Here is an 18,794-nt window from a genome sequence, read left to right on the forward strand (position 1 = left end):
GTACTCCTTCAGCATCTGGGCAAACTTAGGATTTCTTGTGGCACTACCCCGCACCTCAGGGGCTGTGGTACGTGAGGGGCTGAGAAAACTGTCCCACATCTTAAAGACTGTTCCCCTACCTCTGGCGGATTGGACTTGTGCCTCTCTCGGCTGTACGCCTCGGTTGTCCACTGATTCCTGACCTATGCCGCTAGCGTTTTGTGAGGGGAATGCTTTGCCTACTTCCGTGAGTATGGCCTTCCGGAACTGCTGCATTTTGGTTGACCTCTCCTCCACGGGAATAAGAGACAAAAAGTTCTCCTTGTAGCGTGGGTCTAACAGTGTTACCAACCAGTAATGATTGTCGGCCAAGATGTTCTTAACGCGAGGGTCACGAGACAGGCAGCTTACCATAAAGTCAGCCATGTGCGCCAGACTCTTAACAGCCAGGACTTCAGTAGCCTGACCAACAAGATGACTGAACACGCTGTCCTCCTCCTCCTCCTCCTCCTCCTCCTCCTCATCTACCCTGTCCTCTGGCCAGCCACGCTGAACCGAGGATATGACTGGTGTGCATGTCATATCCTCAATTTGGCCGGAGAGTTGCTCCATGTCTTCATCCTCCTCCTCGTCATAGTCCTCCACTGCACGTTGTGATGAGACGAGGCTGGGCTGTGTGTTATCACCCACACCCACTACTGTTTCTTGCTGCAACTCATCGCGCTCCGCCTGCAATGCATCATGTTTGTTTTTCAGCAGAGACCGTTTTAGAAGGCAGAGTAGCGGTATGGTGACGCTAATAATGGCGTCATCACCACTCACCATCTTGGTGGAGTCCTCAAAGTTTTGGAGGATGGTACATAGGTCTGACATCCATCTCCACTCCTCAGGTGTTATGTGTGGAGTTTGACCCATTTCCCGACGGCTTAGGTGATGCAGGTACTCAACAACTGCCCTCTTCTGCTCACATATCCTGACCAACATGTGCAGAGTTGAATTCCAACGCGTGGGGACATCACACACCAGTCTGTGAGCCGGAAGATGCAAACGGCGCTGAAAGCCGGCAAGGCCGGCTGAAGCAGTAGGTGACTTTCGAAAATGTGCAGACAGGCGGCGAACTTTTACCAGCAGATCAGACAGCTCTGGGTATGACTTTATAAACCGCTGAACCACGAGGTTGAGCACATGGGCCACGCATGGAACATGTGTCAGCTGGCCTCGCCTCAAAGCCGCCACCAGGTTCCGGCCATTGTCACACACGACCTTTCCTGGCTTTAGGTTCAGAGGTGTGAGCCAGTGATCTGCCTGCTGTTTCAGAGCTGTCCACAGCTCTTCTGCATTGTGGGGTTTGTCACCTATGCAGATTAGCTTCAGCACAGCCTGTTGCCGCTTCGCCGAGGCAGTGCTGCAGTGCTTCCAGCTTGTGACTGGTGTGGAGGGCACAGTGGATGAGGATGCGCAGGAGGAGGAGGAGGCTGAAGAGCATGACATTCCAGAGCTGTAGAGTGTGGGTGAAACACTGACTGAGGTAGGGCCTGCAAACCTTGGTGTGGGAAGGACGTGTTCCGTCCCTCGCTCAGACTGGGTCCCAGCTTCCACAATATTAACCCAGTGTGCCGTCAACGAGATGTAGCGGCCTTGCCCACAAGCACTTGTCCACGTGTCTGTGGTTAGGTGGACCTTGGGTGAAACAGCGTTGTTCAGGGCACGTGTGATGTTTTGTGACACGTGGTTATGCAACGCGGGGACGGCACACCGGGAGAAATAGTGGCGGCTGGGGACCGAGTAACGTGGGACAGCTGCCGCCATCAGGTCACGGAATGCTTCTGTCTCCACCAGCCTAAAAGGCAACATTTCCAGCGCAAGCAGTCGCGAAATGTTAGCATTTAGAACTGTGGCATGTGGGGTGTTGGCAGTGTATTTGCGCCTGCGTTCAAAGGTTTGCTGAATGGATAACTGAACGCTGCGCTGGGACAAGGACGTGCTTGATGATGGTGTTCTTTCTGCGTAGGCAACTGCAGGTGCAGGAGTGGAGGAGGCTTGTTCGCAGGCAGCATGGACAGGGGATTGGCTCGCATGCACAACCAGCGAAGACGTAGCAGTGACATCAGCAAGCACTGCTCCTCGACTCTGTTGTACTTCCCACAAAGTCGGGTGCTTGGCTGACATGTGCCTGATCATGCTGGTGGTGGTCAGGCTGCTAGTTTTGGTACCCCTGCTGATGCTGGCACGGCAGGTGTTGCAAATGGCCTTTTTTGAATCATCTGGATCCAACTTAAAAAACTGCCAGACTCGGGAAGACCTAACATTTGTACAGGCACCTTGTGTCGTCGTGTTGTTCCGGGGAACGGTTACCTGACTTCTGCCTGGGGCCACCACCCTGCTTCTTACTGCCTGTTGTGATGCTACGCCTCCCTCCCCCTGTGCACTGCTGTCCTCGCTCTGCATATCCTCCTGCCAGGTTGGGTCAGTTACTGGATCATCCACCACGTCGTCTTCCTCTTCCGCACCCTGCTCCTCCTCCTGACTTCCTGACAATTGTGTCTCATCATCGTCCACCACTTGTTGAGACACGTTGCCAACTTCGTGAGAACGTGGCTGCTCAAATATTTGGCCATCTGTACAGACGATCTCCTCATGACCCACTTCAATATGAGCTGGCGAGAGGCCAGAATGTGTGAATGGAAACGTGAACAGCTCTTCCGAGTGTCCAAGTGTGGGATCATTAATGTCCGAGGAGGACGTGTACTCAGCCTGGTGGTAGGAAGGAGGATCAGGTTCAGAAATGTGCGGTGCAGTATCACGGCTACTGACACTTGACCGTGTGGAAGACAGAGTGTTTGTGGTGGTGCCAATCTGACTGGAAGCATTATCTGCTATCCAACTAACAACCTGTTGACACTGGTCTTGGTTCAAGAGCGGTGTACTGCTGCGGTCCCCAAGAATTTGGGACAGGACGTGCGAGCGACTAGATGTGGCCCTTTGTTGTGGCGAAATTAGAGCTTGCCCACGACCTCGGCCTCTGCCTGCACCACCATCACGTCCACTTCCTTGTTCCTTGCCAATGCCCTTGCGCATTTTGCAATGCTGTGCACTGCTGACGTGTATATTCACTACTTGTGCGTTATATTAAAGTTTCTGGAAATTGCACACAAGTGCACCTGTACGCTGCCACCAACAGGCACACATGTGCGGTTTTAAAAACCAAGCACGGACGCAATAAGAACCTAACAGGTTTTTTTGGGGAGCGACAATTACAGACAAGTCAGACACTATCTGGACTGTTTTACACTGTGTACACCAGCCCCAGATATGATGAAGGCTGGTATACGGTCACCACTACCCTGCCTGCCTGCCTGCCTGTATACTGGTACAATAGTCCTGACAAGGACTCTTTTGGTCACTAGCCTGTATTCAGACCTGGCTATACCCTGCCTGTATATAGCAACAGTAGTCCTGAGAAGGACTCTGCTACTGTACTCCGACCTGGCTATACCCTGCCTGCCTGTATACAACTAGAATAGTCCTGAGAAGGACTTTTGGTCACACTGTTTGCAGCCCTGCAACTGAAAAAGCTATAAAGGGCCGCAAAGCTTTCCCTGAATCAGCGACACTCTCCCTGCACTGACAGTCTGGATAGCTGTGAGCAGAGCACAGCGCGCCGGCCGATATAAAGGCTCGGTCACGCTGTTCAGGCCGGCCAATCACTGCAATTCCACAACTAACAGGGCTGTGGCATTGCAGTGGTCTGCCAGCCAATCCCTGCATGAGGGCTGGCTCTCAAAAGAGCGCCAACATGCAGAAATGAAGACCACGAGTACAGCACGAGTATCGCGAGATTACTCGGTCCCCGCCGAGCAGCCCGAGTACAGCGATACTCGTGCGAGTACCGAGTAGTGACAAGCATGCTCGCTCATCACTACTTAATATTTTATTATATATATGCAAACTGTTCTGTCCCCCCTGGTGCGGCCGATGTCTTGGTGCAGATGTGCACCGTCCTATTTGCATATTAAAGACAGTCCCTCGTCCTTAGGTGAGTCAGTGCTGTCTAAAATCACTTAGCATTTCTGCACGTGTCCTGACACTGGAGGAGCAGAGTAGCACTCCAAGTGTCAGTGTGGGTGCGCACGCAATGTGACTGCAGTGTCCGCGTGGGTGCGCCTGCAGTGTGACTGCAGTGTCCGCGTGGGTGCGCCTGCAGTGTGACTGCAGTGTCCGCGTGGGTGCGCCTGCAGTGTGACTGCAGTGTCCGCGTGGGTGCGCCTGCAGTGTGACTGCAGTGTCCGCGTGGGTGCGCCTGCAGTGTGACTGCAGTGTCCGCGTGGGTGCGCCTGCAGTGTGACTGCAGTGTCCGCGTGGGTGCGCCTGCAGTGTGACTGCAGTGTCCGCGTGGGTGCGCCTGCAGTGTGACTGCAGTGTCCGCGTGGGTGCGCCTGCAGTGTGACTGCAGTGTCCGCGTGGGTGCGCCTGCAGTGTGATGCAGGTACGTTCTGACACCTGGTTGCTCCTCCTGTGTTGTGTGCACACCCGCACTGACGCTTGGAGTGTGCCGCAGTGTTGGGTGCGGTGCAGACAGGAGATTTGGTGTTTGGGTGCGGTGCAGACAGGAGATTTGGTGTTACGGTGCTCACTCTCACCAATGGATCACTATTAATCAAGACAAAGGCCTGGCTAGTATTTTCCTATATTCGGTGGTATCGGTGCACCCAGGCTTAGGCCGCGCAGAAATGTCCTCATTTTCATATAAAATGTGGCTTTTTCAGTGAACATTATAGGGAACCTGTTACACCCTTTTTCAATTTTAAACTGCCCCCAATGTCTTGTTAGTGACGCAACGTAAGTGATGCACATTTTCTGACTAACAAGACAATGGAGCAGTTTAATATTAAAGGTTGTGACCAGTTCCTTTTAAGCTGAACTATATGGGTGGGTTTATTTCTCCACAGATCATGTCCCCCATATAAATATTTCTGCGGTCTAGGTGTCATTTTAGGGTGACAGATTCCCTTTCAGTCAGCTTAAAAATCATCTCACCTGACGAATGAAAGTTTTTTGCTCGTGCATCGGGTGATGGACACTGTTTAGATAAATCAGTTTCCCATCTTTGGCTGCAGTGTGAATGCTGCTTTAAAGGGGTTTTCTCACATTGGGAACTTACCCCCTATCCTTGGGATGGGGAATAACTTTCCAATCGCTGGGGGTCCGACTACCGTGGCCCTGAGTGTTTCCCAGAACCAGAACATGCAGACAGAATGGATTCCGGGAGTAAAATTTCATAGTCCTGTCTCCTGAGCTGTGCACTTAAGAGGTCTTTTGAGCAATTGGTGGGGGTCTCAAGTCCCACCCCATGATGCCCCTTCTCCCTACTGAGCCCACCTCTGCCCTACTAATCTCCTCAGAATTAATGGACCTAAACCTATAAGATCTCGTCCAAAAGTTAAGTCTACTGCCTGGGACTAATCAGTATTGTGGTTCTGATATGGTCCACAGTCTAATGATGGCTGGTAACAACTACCAGCATCTCCTTACCATTGTTAAGGACATACTGGGAGTTGTACGTTAATGCAATACATAGATGTATATGGGTTTAACCTGACACTGCACTTGATTGCTGTGTGAAGTTGGCAATGTATTCATGTACTGATGGTGGTTTTGGCGATGTATTGTCTTCAGGGTGGGTTTGGTGATGTATTATTGTATTTAGGGTGGTTTTGGTGATATTACTGCATTGACAGTAGTTCTGTTGATGTATTACTGTACTAACTGTGGTTTTGGTTACGTATTCTTGTATTTAGTGTGGTTTTAGTTATGTATTACTGTACTGATGGTGGTTCTGGTGATAGTCATGTGGCTGTTGTAATCTTTACCTTATCAGTCTTGATCCTAAAACATAGGGTCAGCGTGCTGGACTAAAAATACAGCTATCTGCATGTCTGTCAGCCGAATAAGTAATAGACTAAAGCCCCCATACACTATAGTCTGATTTTTAGGCCGGCAGCTATCTTGCTCGGCTCTCCCATATACAGGAGCACTCATTCTGCCAATTGTTTCTGTGTTCTTTATTAGAGCCGCTGCTGGACATCTCCGACAGCAGCTTATCATTTAGAGGATAATAGGATCTACACTCCGTAATTGGACATGCTGGATCCTTATTCCCCTGACAATCAGAATTGAGAGCCCCTGTTCACATTGGGCGATCAGCAGAACCTGTCGATATTGGCGGGTTTAGACCACTTTAGGTTAATGTGTATGGAGGTCTTAACTACTATCTGAAGGCTATGGGCTCTATCAGGGAATGTGCACACGTCTTTTAGATGTCTGTGAACCCCCGGAATTATTCAGACTGAAAACACTTCAGGACAGTCATCACTTTATCCTGAAGTAAATATTTTTTTTTGCTGTGGCTTCTTGGTTGTTTTTTCCAACATCTTTTAGCTACTGGATTTTACTTATTTTTTAAATGAACTAGTAAGCGGCATCCAAGCAGAAGCCGCCATATAATGGCCGGTCACAACTAGTAAGCGGCATCCAAGCAGCAGGCGCCATATAATGGACCGGTCACTGTCAGCCGCTTCATGTCTGAGGAAACCTGACGCGCTTAAAAAAAAACTCCAGAGACTGAACATATGGACAGCAAGTCGTTTTACATTGCAGTGTATGAGTTCATTTCTTTAATATTTAGAGTTTGGGTTTTTTGGGCGGGTTATAGGGCAGATCTGTCTGGGGGAAAAAAAAAAAAAAAGCTGTGTGCACATACCCGTAATCTGACTGATCAGAAGGGGGTGCCACCACTGACAGTGTGCCTAGGGCAGCAAAAACCCCAAATACGGCCCTGCATGTGGGAAATGTTTTTTTTAACTATTTTGTGTCACAGAACTCTCTGGTTTAACGGTATAAAAATTCAAAAGTTAAAAATTGATAAATTTTCAAAATTTGTCAAAATTCAATTTTTTTCATAAGTAAACGCAAAAAATATTGTCCAAAATTTGGTACTAACTTGAAGTCCAATATGTAACGAAAAAACAATCCCAGAATCACTGTGTGATCCGTTGAAGCGTTCCAGAGCTATAACGTCATGAAGTGATACTGGTCAGAATTGCAAAATTTGGTCTGGTCATTAAGGTTAAAATTAGCTCCATCACTAAGGAGTTAAAGGGGTGATCCAATACTCGGACAACCACGTGTTTAAATTGCTATATTTCCTCTTATAAAATAACAGCCTATACACCCTTCCTGGTGCAGCTGCAAAAATGACGCTACCCGCTTTCCCAGGGCTTGCGCTACTTTGTCACGAGTTCTGCAGCCAATCATAGGCTACTTTCTTCTGACGTAATTGAGATTCGGAGGACGTTGCAGCGGTCACTTCTTCCTGGTGTCAGCTTCATTAGAAGGAAGTGAGAGGGAAATGTTTGTTGATTAACTGCAGGGCTTGGGTGACGTAATAGGGTCACGATAGTGTCGTCCCACCTGAGCCGTGTTTAGGCAATTATTGTTTTGTTAGTGGAAATTATAGCGGTTAAGTCCGGATATAAATTAGAGCCCTTTTAGGGCTCTCCACATAGTAATAGTGCTTCTTAAATGGCGATCCAAAGCCAAAGTACATTTTCCCTACACCATAACAGCATCACTCATGGGAATTAGCACAGTGCTATCAGGGTTCCAATTACCATTAACCATTAAGCAATTATCTTTTCCCTGCACCATGACAGCACCATGTTAATTCCCATATGTAATGCTGTCATGGTTCGGGAAAATCCAATTATCGGTAAGCAATTATCATCTCTCTATCTAAAGCCCTATCTATGTAGTGCCGTAATATAAGCAATATTCTAAAATACTTGTATTACAAATTCCCTACCATTACCTAACTACTCTAAGTAACTGATTTTATTTTGGAGATGGGCTTTAAGAAGTATACTAAGGTACCTTGTGTTATACCCGGCTATTAGCACGTTTTACTACACAATTGATAAACTTGTATTTATTTCTAAATAGCTACATAGTGGGCCCCAAGAAACTTTCTTTGGTGGGCTCAAGACAGACGTGTTCCGAGCTGCCCTTAATAATTCTCTCAATGTTCAATGAGAAATATAGGAAGAAAAGCGAATTGTCAGATGCAAGTATGAAAATCACATGAGTGGAGCAGTCATGTGGTGACTGCTGGAACCAGTGAACAGAGCTGAATTCTTACAGTGTGTATATTACACGCTGTTAGAACTGACGATACTAGACTGCTTAATTTTATAATTCAAGGGGTTGTCCAGGTTTGAGATGAAAGTCTGCAGTGAATCTATTCAGGACTGTAGCCTTCTTAATTCTTACAACTCATGCTCTGCACACTTTTAGGATTCTCCGGTGGCAGTGACGACAGATGGATGGATACCATGTTTTGGTATAGGCGGTTTCCTTGACTGGAGACTGCCCTTCCCGTGGTTGTTCCTTCCCGGTGAAAGACCTGGCTAGTTTCTTGCCAGCGTTGAGAAACATGTGGTGGTTGTCTCCGCGGCATTCTTGTTTTGCCTATCTCCCAGGGGGCCTTGTTCTAGTGTCACTGCATTGAGAAACATGTGATGGTGTCTCCGCGGTGTTGGATGTTGATCTCCCCGAGGTCAACCATCTGTACCTATGTAATCTTCTGAGATTTAACTTTTTATTTTTCATTTAATAAGAAAAGGACAGAAAAGGAGGCATGTCTCTCTCTCTCTTACACTTGGAGTGAAGCATGCAGCAATAATGGGCCTCCTGTAGTCCCCCCCCCCTTCCATCCTTCAAGGTTTGGTTTAAAAAAATTTTGGAAAACTCTGCAGTGGTCATCACATTCATCTCATTTGAATGCCATTGAAAATCTTTTCATGCTTCAACCATCTTCTGCAAGTTGTAAATAGGACAATATTTTTGAAGTGGAGGCTATTGCCCATGTGGAATGGATTAGGATTCCTCAGAGCTTTGGGGTACTCTGTCCCGAGCCTTGAATAACAGAGACGTATCACAGGTGGCCATTGCCCGCTTCCGTGACCCCGGGGGTCGCTTAAAAGGGGGATTATAAAAAGGGAAAAATAAAATTTTTCGTGACGCCACTTGCGGTATGCGGCAATGGGGGGAAAGCCGCCGCTCCAAAGTCTCACTGTTGGGGCTGGTAGTATTAAGCAGCTTGGGTGCTTTGGCTCTCCACAAGTAGAGCTAGGCCCCAGGCGAGGATGATCGTGGTTGTATTATGGTGATGCAGAGGTGTAGAAAGAATTATGACAACCCCGGGGCTGCGGTTTAACTTGTGCTTTACTCACTAGTTTGGAGTAGCTGCAACCCGGCTGGTGCTGATCTCTACCAATCTGGGCCTCGGTGATCTGGTATTCCCTTGTTCCCAGTGTCTGTGTGGTGACCTGGTGACCTGTACTTCCTTCACCCATCTGTAGTTGGTGGATCACTGTGGCCTGGAGCGTTTTGGGGTCCCCTCCTGTTGTCAGTCTTGGCCCGTATGGGAGGCAGCTTGAACCTCTCTTGGGTCGGACCTCTGTCCCCGTTCCCTGGTTCCCTCTTTGCTGCTGTGCCCCGCACACGAAAGTTGGTGAGGAACCGTGATGATTCCCTCAACGGGTAGATTTATCAGGTGAGCTTGAAGCGTCCTCCTGAACTAGGGCTCTGCACCCCACCGGTGCTCGGTCCAGTGAGTACTCACACCGTACTCTCCCTGGCAACCGTACTCCTTTAGCCAAGTCAGTCACTTTACACTTTCTGTCTGTGCATTGACTTTTGACTTAATGTCTTACTGACTGAACGGCTTCTGACTACTACTGTATGACAAGATGTCGGTCTCCAGTCAACCCACTGACTAACCCCTCCTCCTCCTCCCAGGTGTCTGACTAGTGGATTGGATAAGTCCCGACCAATAGGTGGCCATCCATTAGACTGTTACCCAGTCTGGGAAGAAGGGCGTGGATGTGTGTGTTTGAACGTTATTTACCGGCACTGGTCTTTCAGGAATCCCGGGGTTAGATGCAGTACCCTGTGGCACCTGACACTCAGGGGCACCACAGTAGTGTGCGGCTATATGTAAAGGAGAAGAAACAGATCACTGGAGGAAATGTTAGGAGTAGTGGTGCACGGATAACCTGATTCGGCTCCCAAAGTTAAAGATGAATAAAATCCAGCACCAGCATACCAAATTTAGAAATTTATTAGTATAAAATTAAAAAGCCCATAATAAAAATATATTACGGCATGTACAGAGCAAAGAAACGTAAACGCGTTTCAAGCGTTGGGCACGATTACGTTTTTTTTTTTTTTTTTCTTCCTTGAAACGTGTTGACTTTTCTTTGAACTGTACATGCCCTAGTATATTTTTATTATGGGCCTTTTAATTCTATACTAATTTCTAAATTTTATACGCTGGTGCTGAATTTTTTTTCATCTTCAATATGTGCGGCTATGCATCATGTTTGCAGCAAGTCACAACAGTCAGAACTTTACGTTTTAAAAACACTTGTCATGAAGAGAGTAGATAATTCTGAGACTGCAGTAGTCATTAAATGTCATTTTGGACTGAATTTAAAAAAAAAACCCAAAACACTTGTATTACTTTTGTTACGGTATTTAAATTGTTCTTGTTTGCTCTATTGCAAACAGAAGAAAGTTTGTAAATTTTGGCAATTAACGTAATTGGGATTGAATAGTTTTGATTCAACCTGTAATATTTTGTACATTTCTATTTGTAGTGCTAAGCATGCTTTCATTTTTCTTCCTATAGTAACAATATATACATTTTTTTTTCCCTTCTGTTAATCAGACAAGACAAAGTTTCCCAGGTGCTGAAAAAGGTCTGGAACCTGAACACACAAAACAGAATGAAGACTATGAGGTAAATATGGTTTCAGCATCTTTTCTTCTATTTTTGTGTGCTATGTCATGGATTTATAGTGTCTCTTGTATTGTTTTTAAACTTTTCAGGATCTCTTTCAGATGCCTCATATACGCCTGGCTGCCACAGGCATGGATTCAACTCCAGCTAGTGACGACGAAGACGTAGCGTTTCAGCTGGACAGAGATTCACAGCAAAATATAGAAAGAGATCATTTCTTGGGAAATGTATGTATGCCATTGGTATCCTATTTTTTTTTTTTTCTCTGACGCCTCATTGGGGGACACAGGACCATGGACCATGGGTGTTATGCTGCCTATCCATAGGAGGACACTAAGTAGATGCAAAAGCATAGCTCCTCCTCTGCAGTATACACCCCCTGGCCGGGCCAGGCAAGCTCAGTTTTAGCTTAGTGTCTGTAGGAGGCACTTCCTTTCAAGGTTTGTTATTTTTTGAGGGCGACGGTTTCCTTTTGGGACCGATCTCCCACTACCATCAACGAGCGGGAACGTGAAGCGTTGCCTACACGTACCCTTTCCCGCGATGCTGGATCCTGGGCTTGACGACGGGTTCCACAGACACCGATTTTCCATAGCCCAGGGTAGAGGCCTGTGCCCTATAGCCCAATTCCTCAGCCCCTCTCTGCAGGCTCTGAGATGAAGACTGCACTGATTCCTCAGCCCCTCTCCGCAGGCTCTGAGATGAAGATGGCACTGATTCCTCAGCCCCTCTCTGCAGGCTCTGAGTTGAATATGACACCGACACAGCAAGCTGGCTCTGCTATTTTCACTGCCTAGAAAGCAGTGTTTTAAGGTGAGATCCCCCCTGACTGGTTTCCCAGACAAAGGGAGAAAGGACGCTGCAGAAGGCTCCCAGGCCATTTACAGTATTTATGTGCAAGGAGCAAGGATCCTGCACACACACAGTGTTAACTTTCTCTAGCTTGCTGGCTGGGGGGGAAGTTCTGCTGTTTGCAGAAAGTCTTGCAGATAACTTCCCGGTGGCAGGGGGGAGGACGCAGGGCTCAGGGACTCATGCTGTGTATTATCTGCTCTGTTTATTTGCTCCAGCAAAAGCAGGCTGATAACCACCACCAACAAGCTGTGTGCTGACTGTAGAGATAGGGAGGATTACTATCAGAAGCCCCCCAAGACCCCCCTGCCACCACCGCCGCAACCGGCAGCCCAGAACCTAGGGCCCCCAGCCCACCGGAATGGGCACAGTTTCTGTCCCAATCCATGGAAAAACTGTCACAGAACCTGGTTCTGGCTATACAATGTCGTCCTCCACACCCTTCTGGGTCCCTGGACGGAACGCAGTCTGAGGATACCCCTATGGAGAATCCTTCTGAGGTAATCCGGGCACATGCTTCACCGGTTGCAGGGATCAGGAAAAGGGCACACGGCCGGGTGTCTCCAGCGGGCTCTCCCTCGGGAGCACACAGGGCAGGCTCTCCCACACGCTCCACGGGTTCTGAAGAGCTGGAGGAGGGAGAATGCTGTTTGTACCAGGATGATTCCTGGATTTCATCACCCCCAGATGATCAAACTGCATGTGGAGGATCCCCCATCCACTACCACTGACCATGTGGCCTCCTTTAAGAGGGCAAGGAAACCCCAAAAGGTTTTCGCTGATCACCCAGAGTTTCAGGATATCCTCACAACGCAAAGGGAGAAGCCTGACAGACGCTTCGGTAACCGAAAACTCATGGAGTCTCGGTACCCTTTTGCCTCACCTGCCCCAAAGGGCTGGGCCGATCTGCCCTCGGTCAACCCCCCGGTCTCCCGCCTTACCACAAAGACACTCCTGTCTTTGTCTTTTGATGTCTTCCTTGGTCTACCAGTATGTTTGCCTTTAACAGTTTTCCATGTTGTTTATATTTGGCCCAGATTTTAGACACAGCTGAGGCTAGTTTCACACTTGCGCTATTTTGACGCAAACAGAATCAGTCACTAATGTAGTACAATTCATTTATTTACAGTGGAAGCGCGTTACTATGGCGCGTGTGTCATGCAGTACCCGCTTGTGTCCACATGTCGCGCTTCCACTGTAAATAAATGAACTGTACTACATTAGTGACGGATTCCGTTTGCGTCAAAATAGCGCAAGTGTGAGGGAGCCCTGACTGTGAACAACCAACATCTTTTGCAACATTGCGTGATGATTTACCCTCTTTTAAGAGTTTGATAATCCTCTTCTTTGTTTTAATTGACATTTCTTTGTCGCTCCATTGGGAGACCCAGACAATTGGGTGTATAGCTTCTGCCTCTGGAGGCCACACAAAGTATTACACTTTAAAAAGTGTAACCCCTCCCCTCTGCCTATACACCCTCCCGTGGACCACGGGCTCCTCAGTTTTATGCTTTGTGTGGAAGGAGTCACACATCCACTCATAGAAAAAAAAAAAATAAATGATTTCTCATACATAGTATGACGGATGGAAGAAAAGAGGTCCCCTATGGGGTCCCTGGCATGCTCCCTTCTCACCCCACTATGTCGGCGGTGTTGTTAAGGTTGAGGTACCCATGGCGGGTACAAAGGCTGGAGCCACATGCCGTCTCCTTCACCATCCCTTATGCGGCTCTGGGAGAAGTGGGAGCTTCACCGGTCATTCACCTGCTGAGACCGTGCTCCATCCGCAGCCCCTGGTGGAACCTGCTGGACCGCAGCGTTTTCATCCCCAGGGACCAGGCCCTGCAACCTTGAAGGTACTCTGTGTCCCCAGATGGGGACGGTACGGGGAGAGAGGTCGCCTTTCCCCCCAGTAGCGCCGTCCATTGTTTCTTCAACGGACTTCCGCGCCGACCGTGCCTGCTTGACGGGCACGGCCTTAAATTTAGTCCCCGGCTTCATCGCGGCCTAGTCGTGAAAAATCCCGCCCCCGGGCCTGCCTGTCGGGGTAAGGGCGGACCCACGACAGGGAATCTGGAGGACACCAGCGGTTGGTAAGCTACACCGGTCACCGGTGCTGGTTCCCCTAGGGTGCCGTGATATATATATATATATATTCGGAACAGCTGTAGAGCCTTTTCCTATATACCCTCTGTGGTCGCTCTCCTAAGGGACACTTATTGCTTGCAGCATGTCGTCCACAAGGAGCAAAGCCCTTAAGACACAGGTTTTTTTCGCAGCCTGTACCTCTTGTGGGGCTATGTTGCCTGCGGGATCCACCTATCCTCACTGTGATCAATGCTCGACTCCTGCCACGCTTGCTCAGCCGGAGCCTAGGGCACTTGTGGGCCCCTCGGCTCATGTAGATCCCCCTGAGCAGGCTACAGGGACAGAGTCACCGTCATTGGCCTCTCGCTGAGAAACTCTCTGTCACTTTCTCAATCCATTGCACAGTCTATGGACAAATGGTCATCTAAGCTCCTTGAGGCATTGCAGTCCAGACCGGGCTCTTCACAGGCCCCGGCCCCTGTTAGTTTGTCTCCTCCAGGGCCTTCTCGGTCCACGCCGCAGCGCGCTCCCAGGATAGACCCTAGGTCCCAGGCGGAGGACTCCTGCCCGGATCACAGTCCCAGACCGGCTAAGCGGCCTCGCTGGGACTCTTCCCCGGCCTCCTCACGCTGCTCTGGATCTCAGCTTGAGGACTCTCAGGATGACGAGGCGGACGTGGGAGCTCAGGGCTCTGACCCTGACTTCGCCCTTAACCTTGATACCCCTGAGGGGGACGCCTTGGTAAATGATCTTATCTCGTCCATCAACCAGGTGTTGGATCTCTCTCCCCCGCCTCCACCTTTAGAGGAGTCGGCTTCTCAGCAGGAGAAACACCAATTTCGATTCCCCAAACGTACGCGCAATACGTTTTTTGATCACTCTAACTTCAGGGACGCTGTCCAGAAGCCCAGAGCGGTCCCGGACAAGCGCTTTGCTAAAAGGCACTCTGACACACGTTATCCCTTTCCACCTGAAGTCGTTAAGGGCTGGGCTCACTCACCCAAGGTGGATCCGCCAGTCTCTAGATTGGCTGCTAGGTCCTTGTGTCTGTTGCCGATGGCTCATCCCTGAAGGATGCCACTGACAGACAGATAGAGCTCTTGGTGAAGTCTATTTATGAGGCCACGGGCGCATCTTTCGCCCCGGCCTTTGCGGCCGTGTGGGCTCTCCAAGCAATCTCTGCATGTCTGTCTGAGATTAATGCTGTCATGCGGAATTCTGCTCCGCATGTTTCTTCCTTGACCTCTCAGGCATCAGCATTTTCGTCCTACGCCATGAACGCCGTCCTGGACTCCGCTAGCCGTACGACCGTGGCATCCGCTAACTCCGTGGCTGTCCGCAGGGCCATGTGGCTGCGCGAATGGAAAGCAGACTCTGCTTCCAAAAGGTTCTTAACTGGTTTGCCTTTTACTGGCGAACGTTTGTTTGGCGAACGGCTGGATGAGATTATTAAGGAATCCTCGGGAAAGGACTCCTCCTTACCACAGTCCAAACCTAAGAGACCTCAGCAGAGAAAGATCCAATCGAGGTTTCGGTCCTTTTGTCCCTCCGCCAAGCCCCAAACCTCTTCGTCCAACCGGCCGGAGAAAGGCCAGAGGAACTCCTATGCGTGGCGGTCCAAGTCACGCCCCAAAAGGCCGCAGGAGGCACTGCCTCCAAGACGGCCTCCTCATGACTCTCGGTCTCACCTACCCACATCCTCGGTCGGTGGCAGGCTCTCCCGCTTTGGCGACGCCTGGTGGCCACACGTTCAAGACCGTTGGGTGAGAGACATTCTGTCTCATGGTTACAGGATAGAGTTCAGCTCTCGTCCTGCGGCTCGTTTCTTCAGAACCTCCCCACCCCCTACACAGGCCGACGCACTTTTTCAGGCAGTGGACGCTCTGAAGATGAAAGGAGTTGTGATTCCCGTCCCCTTTCAGGAACGTGGTCGCGGATTTTACTCCAACTTGTTCGTGGTGCCAAAAAAGGACGGGTCATTCCGTCCCGTTCTGGACCTCAAGCTGCTCAACAGGCATGTGAGAACCAGACGGTTTCGGATGGAATCTCTCCGCTCAGTCATCGCTTCAATGTCACAAGGAGACTTCCTAGCATCAATCGACATCAAGGATGCTTATCTCCATGTGCCGATTGCACCCGAACATCAACGTTTCCTGCGGTTCGCCATAGGGGACGAACACCTCCAGTTCGTCGCATTGCCCTTCGGCCTGGCGACAGCCCCACGGGTTTTCACCAAAGTCATGGCATCCGTCGTGGCGGTCCTGCACTCTCAGGGCCACTCCGTGATCCCCTACTTGGACGATCTCCTAGTCAGGGCCCCTTCTCGGGTGGCATGTCAACAAAGTCTTACCGTCACTCTGGCGACTCTCCAGCAGTTCAGGTGGATCATCAATTTCCCGAAATCCAAGTTGACGCCGACCCAATCACTGACTTACCTCGGGATGGAGTTTCATACCCAGCAAGCGTTAGTCAAGCTGCCGCGCGACAAACGGCTTTCTCTGCAGGCGGGGGTGCAATCACTTCTTCGGAGTCAGTCACACCCCTTACGGCGCCTCATGCACTTCCTGGGGAAGATGGTTGCAGCTATGGAGGCAGTGCCGTTCGCGCAGTTCCATCTACGGCCACTCCAATGGGACATTCTTCGCAAATGGGACAAGAGTGCGGCTTCCCTCGACAAGAACATCTCTCTTTCCTTTGCAACCAAAACATCACTTCAGTGGTGGCTCCTACCCACATCTCTGTCTCGGGGAAAATCCTTCCTACCTCCAACCTGGGCCGTGGTCACCACGGACGCGAGCCTGTCAGGTTGGGGAGCGGTTTTTCTCCACCACAGGGCTCAAGGAACATGGACTCCGATAGAATCGTCCCTTCAGATCAATATCCTGGAGATAAGGGCAGTATATCTAGCCCTATTGGCTTTCCATCGGTGGCTGGAGGGCAGGCAGATCCGAATCCAGTCGGACAACGCCACTGCCGTCGCCTACATCAACCACCAAGGCGGCACTCGCAGTCGTCTAGCCTTCCAGGAAGTCAGGCGGATTCTGCAGTGGGTGGAAGCCACAGGCTCCACCATCTCCGCAGTTCACATCCCGGGCGTAGAAAACTGGGAAGCAGATTTTCTCAGTCGTCAGGGCATGGACGCGGGGGAATGGTCTCTGCACCCAGACGTGTTTCGAGAGATCTGTCGCCGCTGGGGAACGCCGGACGTCGATCTCATGGCGTCACGACACAACAACAAGGTACCGGCCTTCATGGCACGGTCTCAGTATCACAGAGCTCTGGCAGCGGATGCTTTAGTCCAGGATTGGTCGCAGTTTCGACTGCCTTATGTGTTTCCCCCTCTGGCGATGCTGCCCAGGGTACTACGCAAGATCAGGTCCGACTGCCGTCGCGCCATTCTCGTCGCTCCAGACTGGCCGAGGCGGTCGTGGTATCCGGATCTGTGGCATCTCACGGTGGGTCAACCGTGGGCGCTTCCAGACCGCCCAGACTTGCTGTCACAAGGCCCGTTTTTCCATCTGAATTCTGTGGCCCTCAACCTGACTGTGTGGCCATTGAGTCCTGGCTCCTAGCGTCTTCAGGGTTATCTCAGGATGTCATTGCCACCATGAGATAAGCCAGGAAGCCAACGTCCGCCAAGATCTATTACAGGTCTTGGCAAATCTTCCTATCCTGGTGCGCTGATTACGGTTTTCCTCCATGGCCGTTTGCCTTACCCACATTCCTTTCATTCCTACAATCTGGAATGGACAAGGATTTGTCCCTCGGCTCTCTCAAGGGCCAAGTATCGGCGCTCTCCGTATTTTTTCAAAAGCGTCTAGCCAGGCTTCCGCAGGTCCGCACGTTCCTGCAGGGGGTCTGCCACATGGTCCCACCTTACAAACGTCCGTTGGAACCTTGGGATCTTAACAGGGTCCTGACGGCTCTTCAAAAGCCGCCTTTTGAGCCGCTGCGGGATGTCTCTCTCTCCCGTCTTTCGCAGAAGGTGGCCTTCCTGGTGGCAGTCACATCACTTCGGAGAGTGTCTGAGCTTGCAGCGCTGTCATGCAAAGCCCCCTTCCTGGTTTTTCACCAGGATAAGGTGGTTCTGCGTCCTGTCCCGGAATTTCTCCCTAAGGTGGTATCCCCTTTTCATCTAAATCAGGATATCTCCTTGCCTTCCTTTTGCCCTAATCCAATTCACCAGTGTGAAAAGGATTTGCACTCTTTGGATCTAGTGAGAGCACTCCGGTTCTACATGTCTCGCACGGCGCCCCTGCGCCGTTCAGATGCGCTCTTTGTCCTTGTCGCTGGCCAGCGTAAGGGCTCTCAGGCCTCCAGGTCAACCTTGGCTCGGTGGATCAAGGAACCGATTCTCGAGGCCTACCGTTCTTCTGGGCTCCCGCTCCTTTCAGGGCTGAAAGCCCATTCTACCAGAGCCGTAGGTGCGTCCTGGGCATTGCGGCACCGGGCGACGGCTCAGCAGGTGTGTCAGGCAGCTACGTGGTCTAGTCTGCACACTTTCACGAAGCACTATCAAGTGCATACCTATGCTTCGGCAGATGCCAGTCTAGGTAGGCGAGTCCTTCAGGCGGCGGTTGCCCACCTGTAAGAGGGGGCCGTTTTCGGCTCTTTTTATTGAGGTATTCTTTTACCCACCCAGGGACTGCTCTTGGACGTCCCAATTGTCTGGGTCTCCCAATGGAGCGACAAAGAAAAAGGGAATTTTGCTTACTTACCGTAAATTCCTTTTCTTCTAGCTCCTATTGGGAGACCCAGCACCCACCCCTGTGCCCTTTTGGGCTGGTTGTTCTTTTGTGTACACATGTTGTTGATGTTGAATTGTTCTTTTGGTTCTTGGTCTTCAGTTCTCCGAACATCCTTCGGATTGAATTTACCCTAGACCAATTTATATGTTTTCTCCTTCCTGCTTTTGCACCAAAACTGAGGAGCCCGTGGTCCACGGGAGGGTGTATAGGCAGAGGGGAGGGGTTACACTTTTTAAAGTGTAATACTTTGTGTGGCCTCCAGAGGCAGA

The 18,794-nt window shown here is 50.1% G+C and overlaps 1 protein-coding gene across 5 annotated transcripts in view; it reads left to right on the forward strand.

The window, feature by feature from the left end:
• Positions 1–18,794, forward strand: part of CEP192 (centrosomal protein 192) — a 257,759-nt gene that overhangs the window by 61,100 nt on the left and 177,865 nt on the right. For 4 of the 5 annotated variants that reach the window (XM_075314589.1, XM_075314592.1, XM_075314593.1 and 1 more), the window contains exons 8-9: positions 10,766–10,837; positions 10,927–11,064. In XM_075314589.1, the coding sequence (XP_075170704.1) occupies positions 10,766–10,837; positions 10,927–11,064 (210 nt within the window). The remainder of the gene's footprint in view (positions 1–10,765; positions 10,838–10,926; positions 11,065–18,794) is intronic. The other variant, XM_075314591.1, reaches the window with a different exon arrangement.

This window comes from Anomaloglossus baeobatrachus, chromosome 6 (genome assembly GCF_048569485.1).
Source record: "Anomaloglossus baeobatrachus isolate aAnoBae1 chromosome 6, aAnoBae1.hap1, whole genome shotgun sequence".
Classification (NCBI taxonomy): Eukaryota; Metazoa; Chordata; class Amphibia; order Anura; family Aromobatidae; genus Anomaloglossus; species Anomaloglossus baeobatrachus.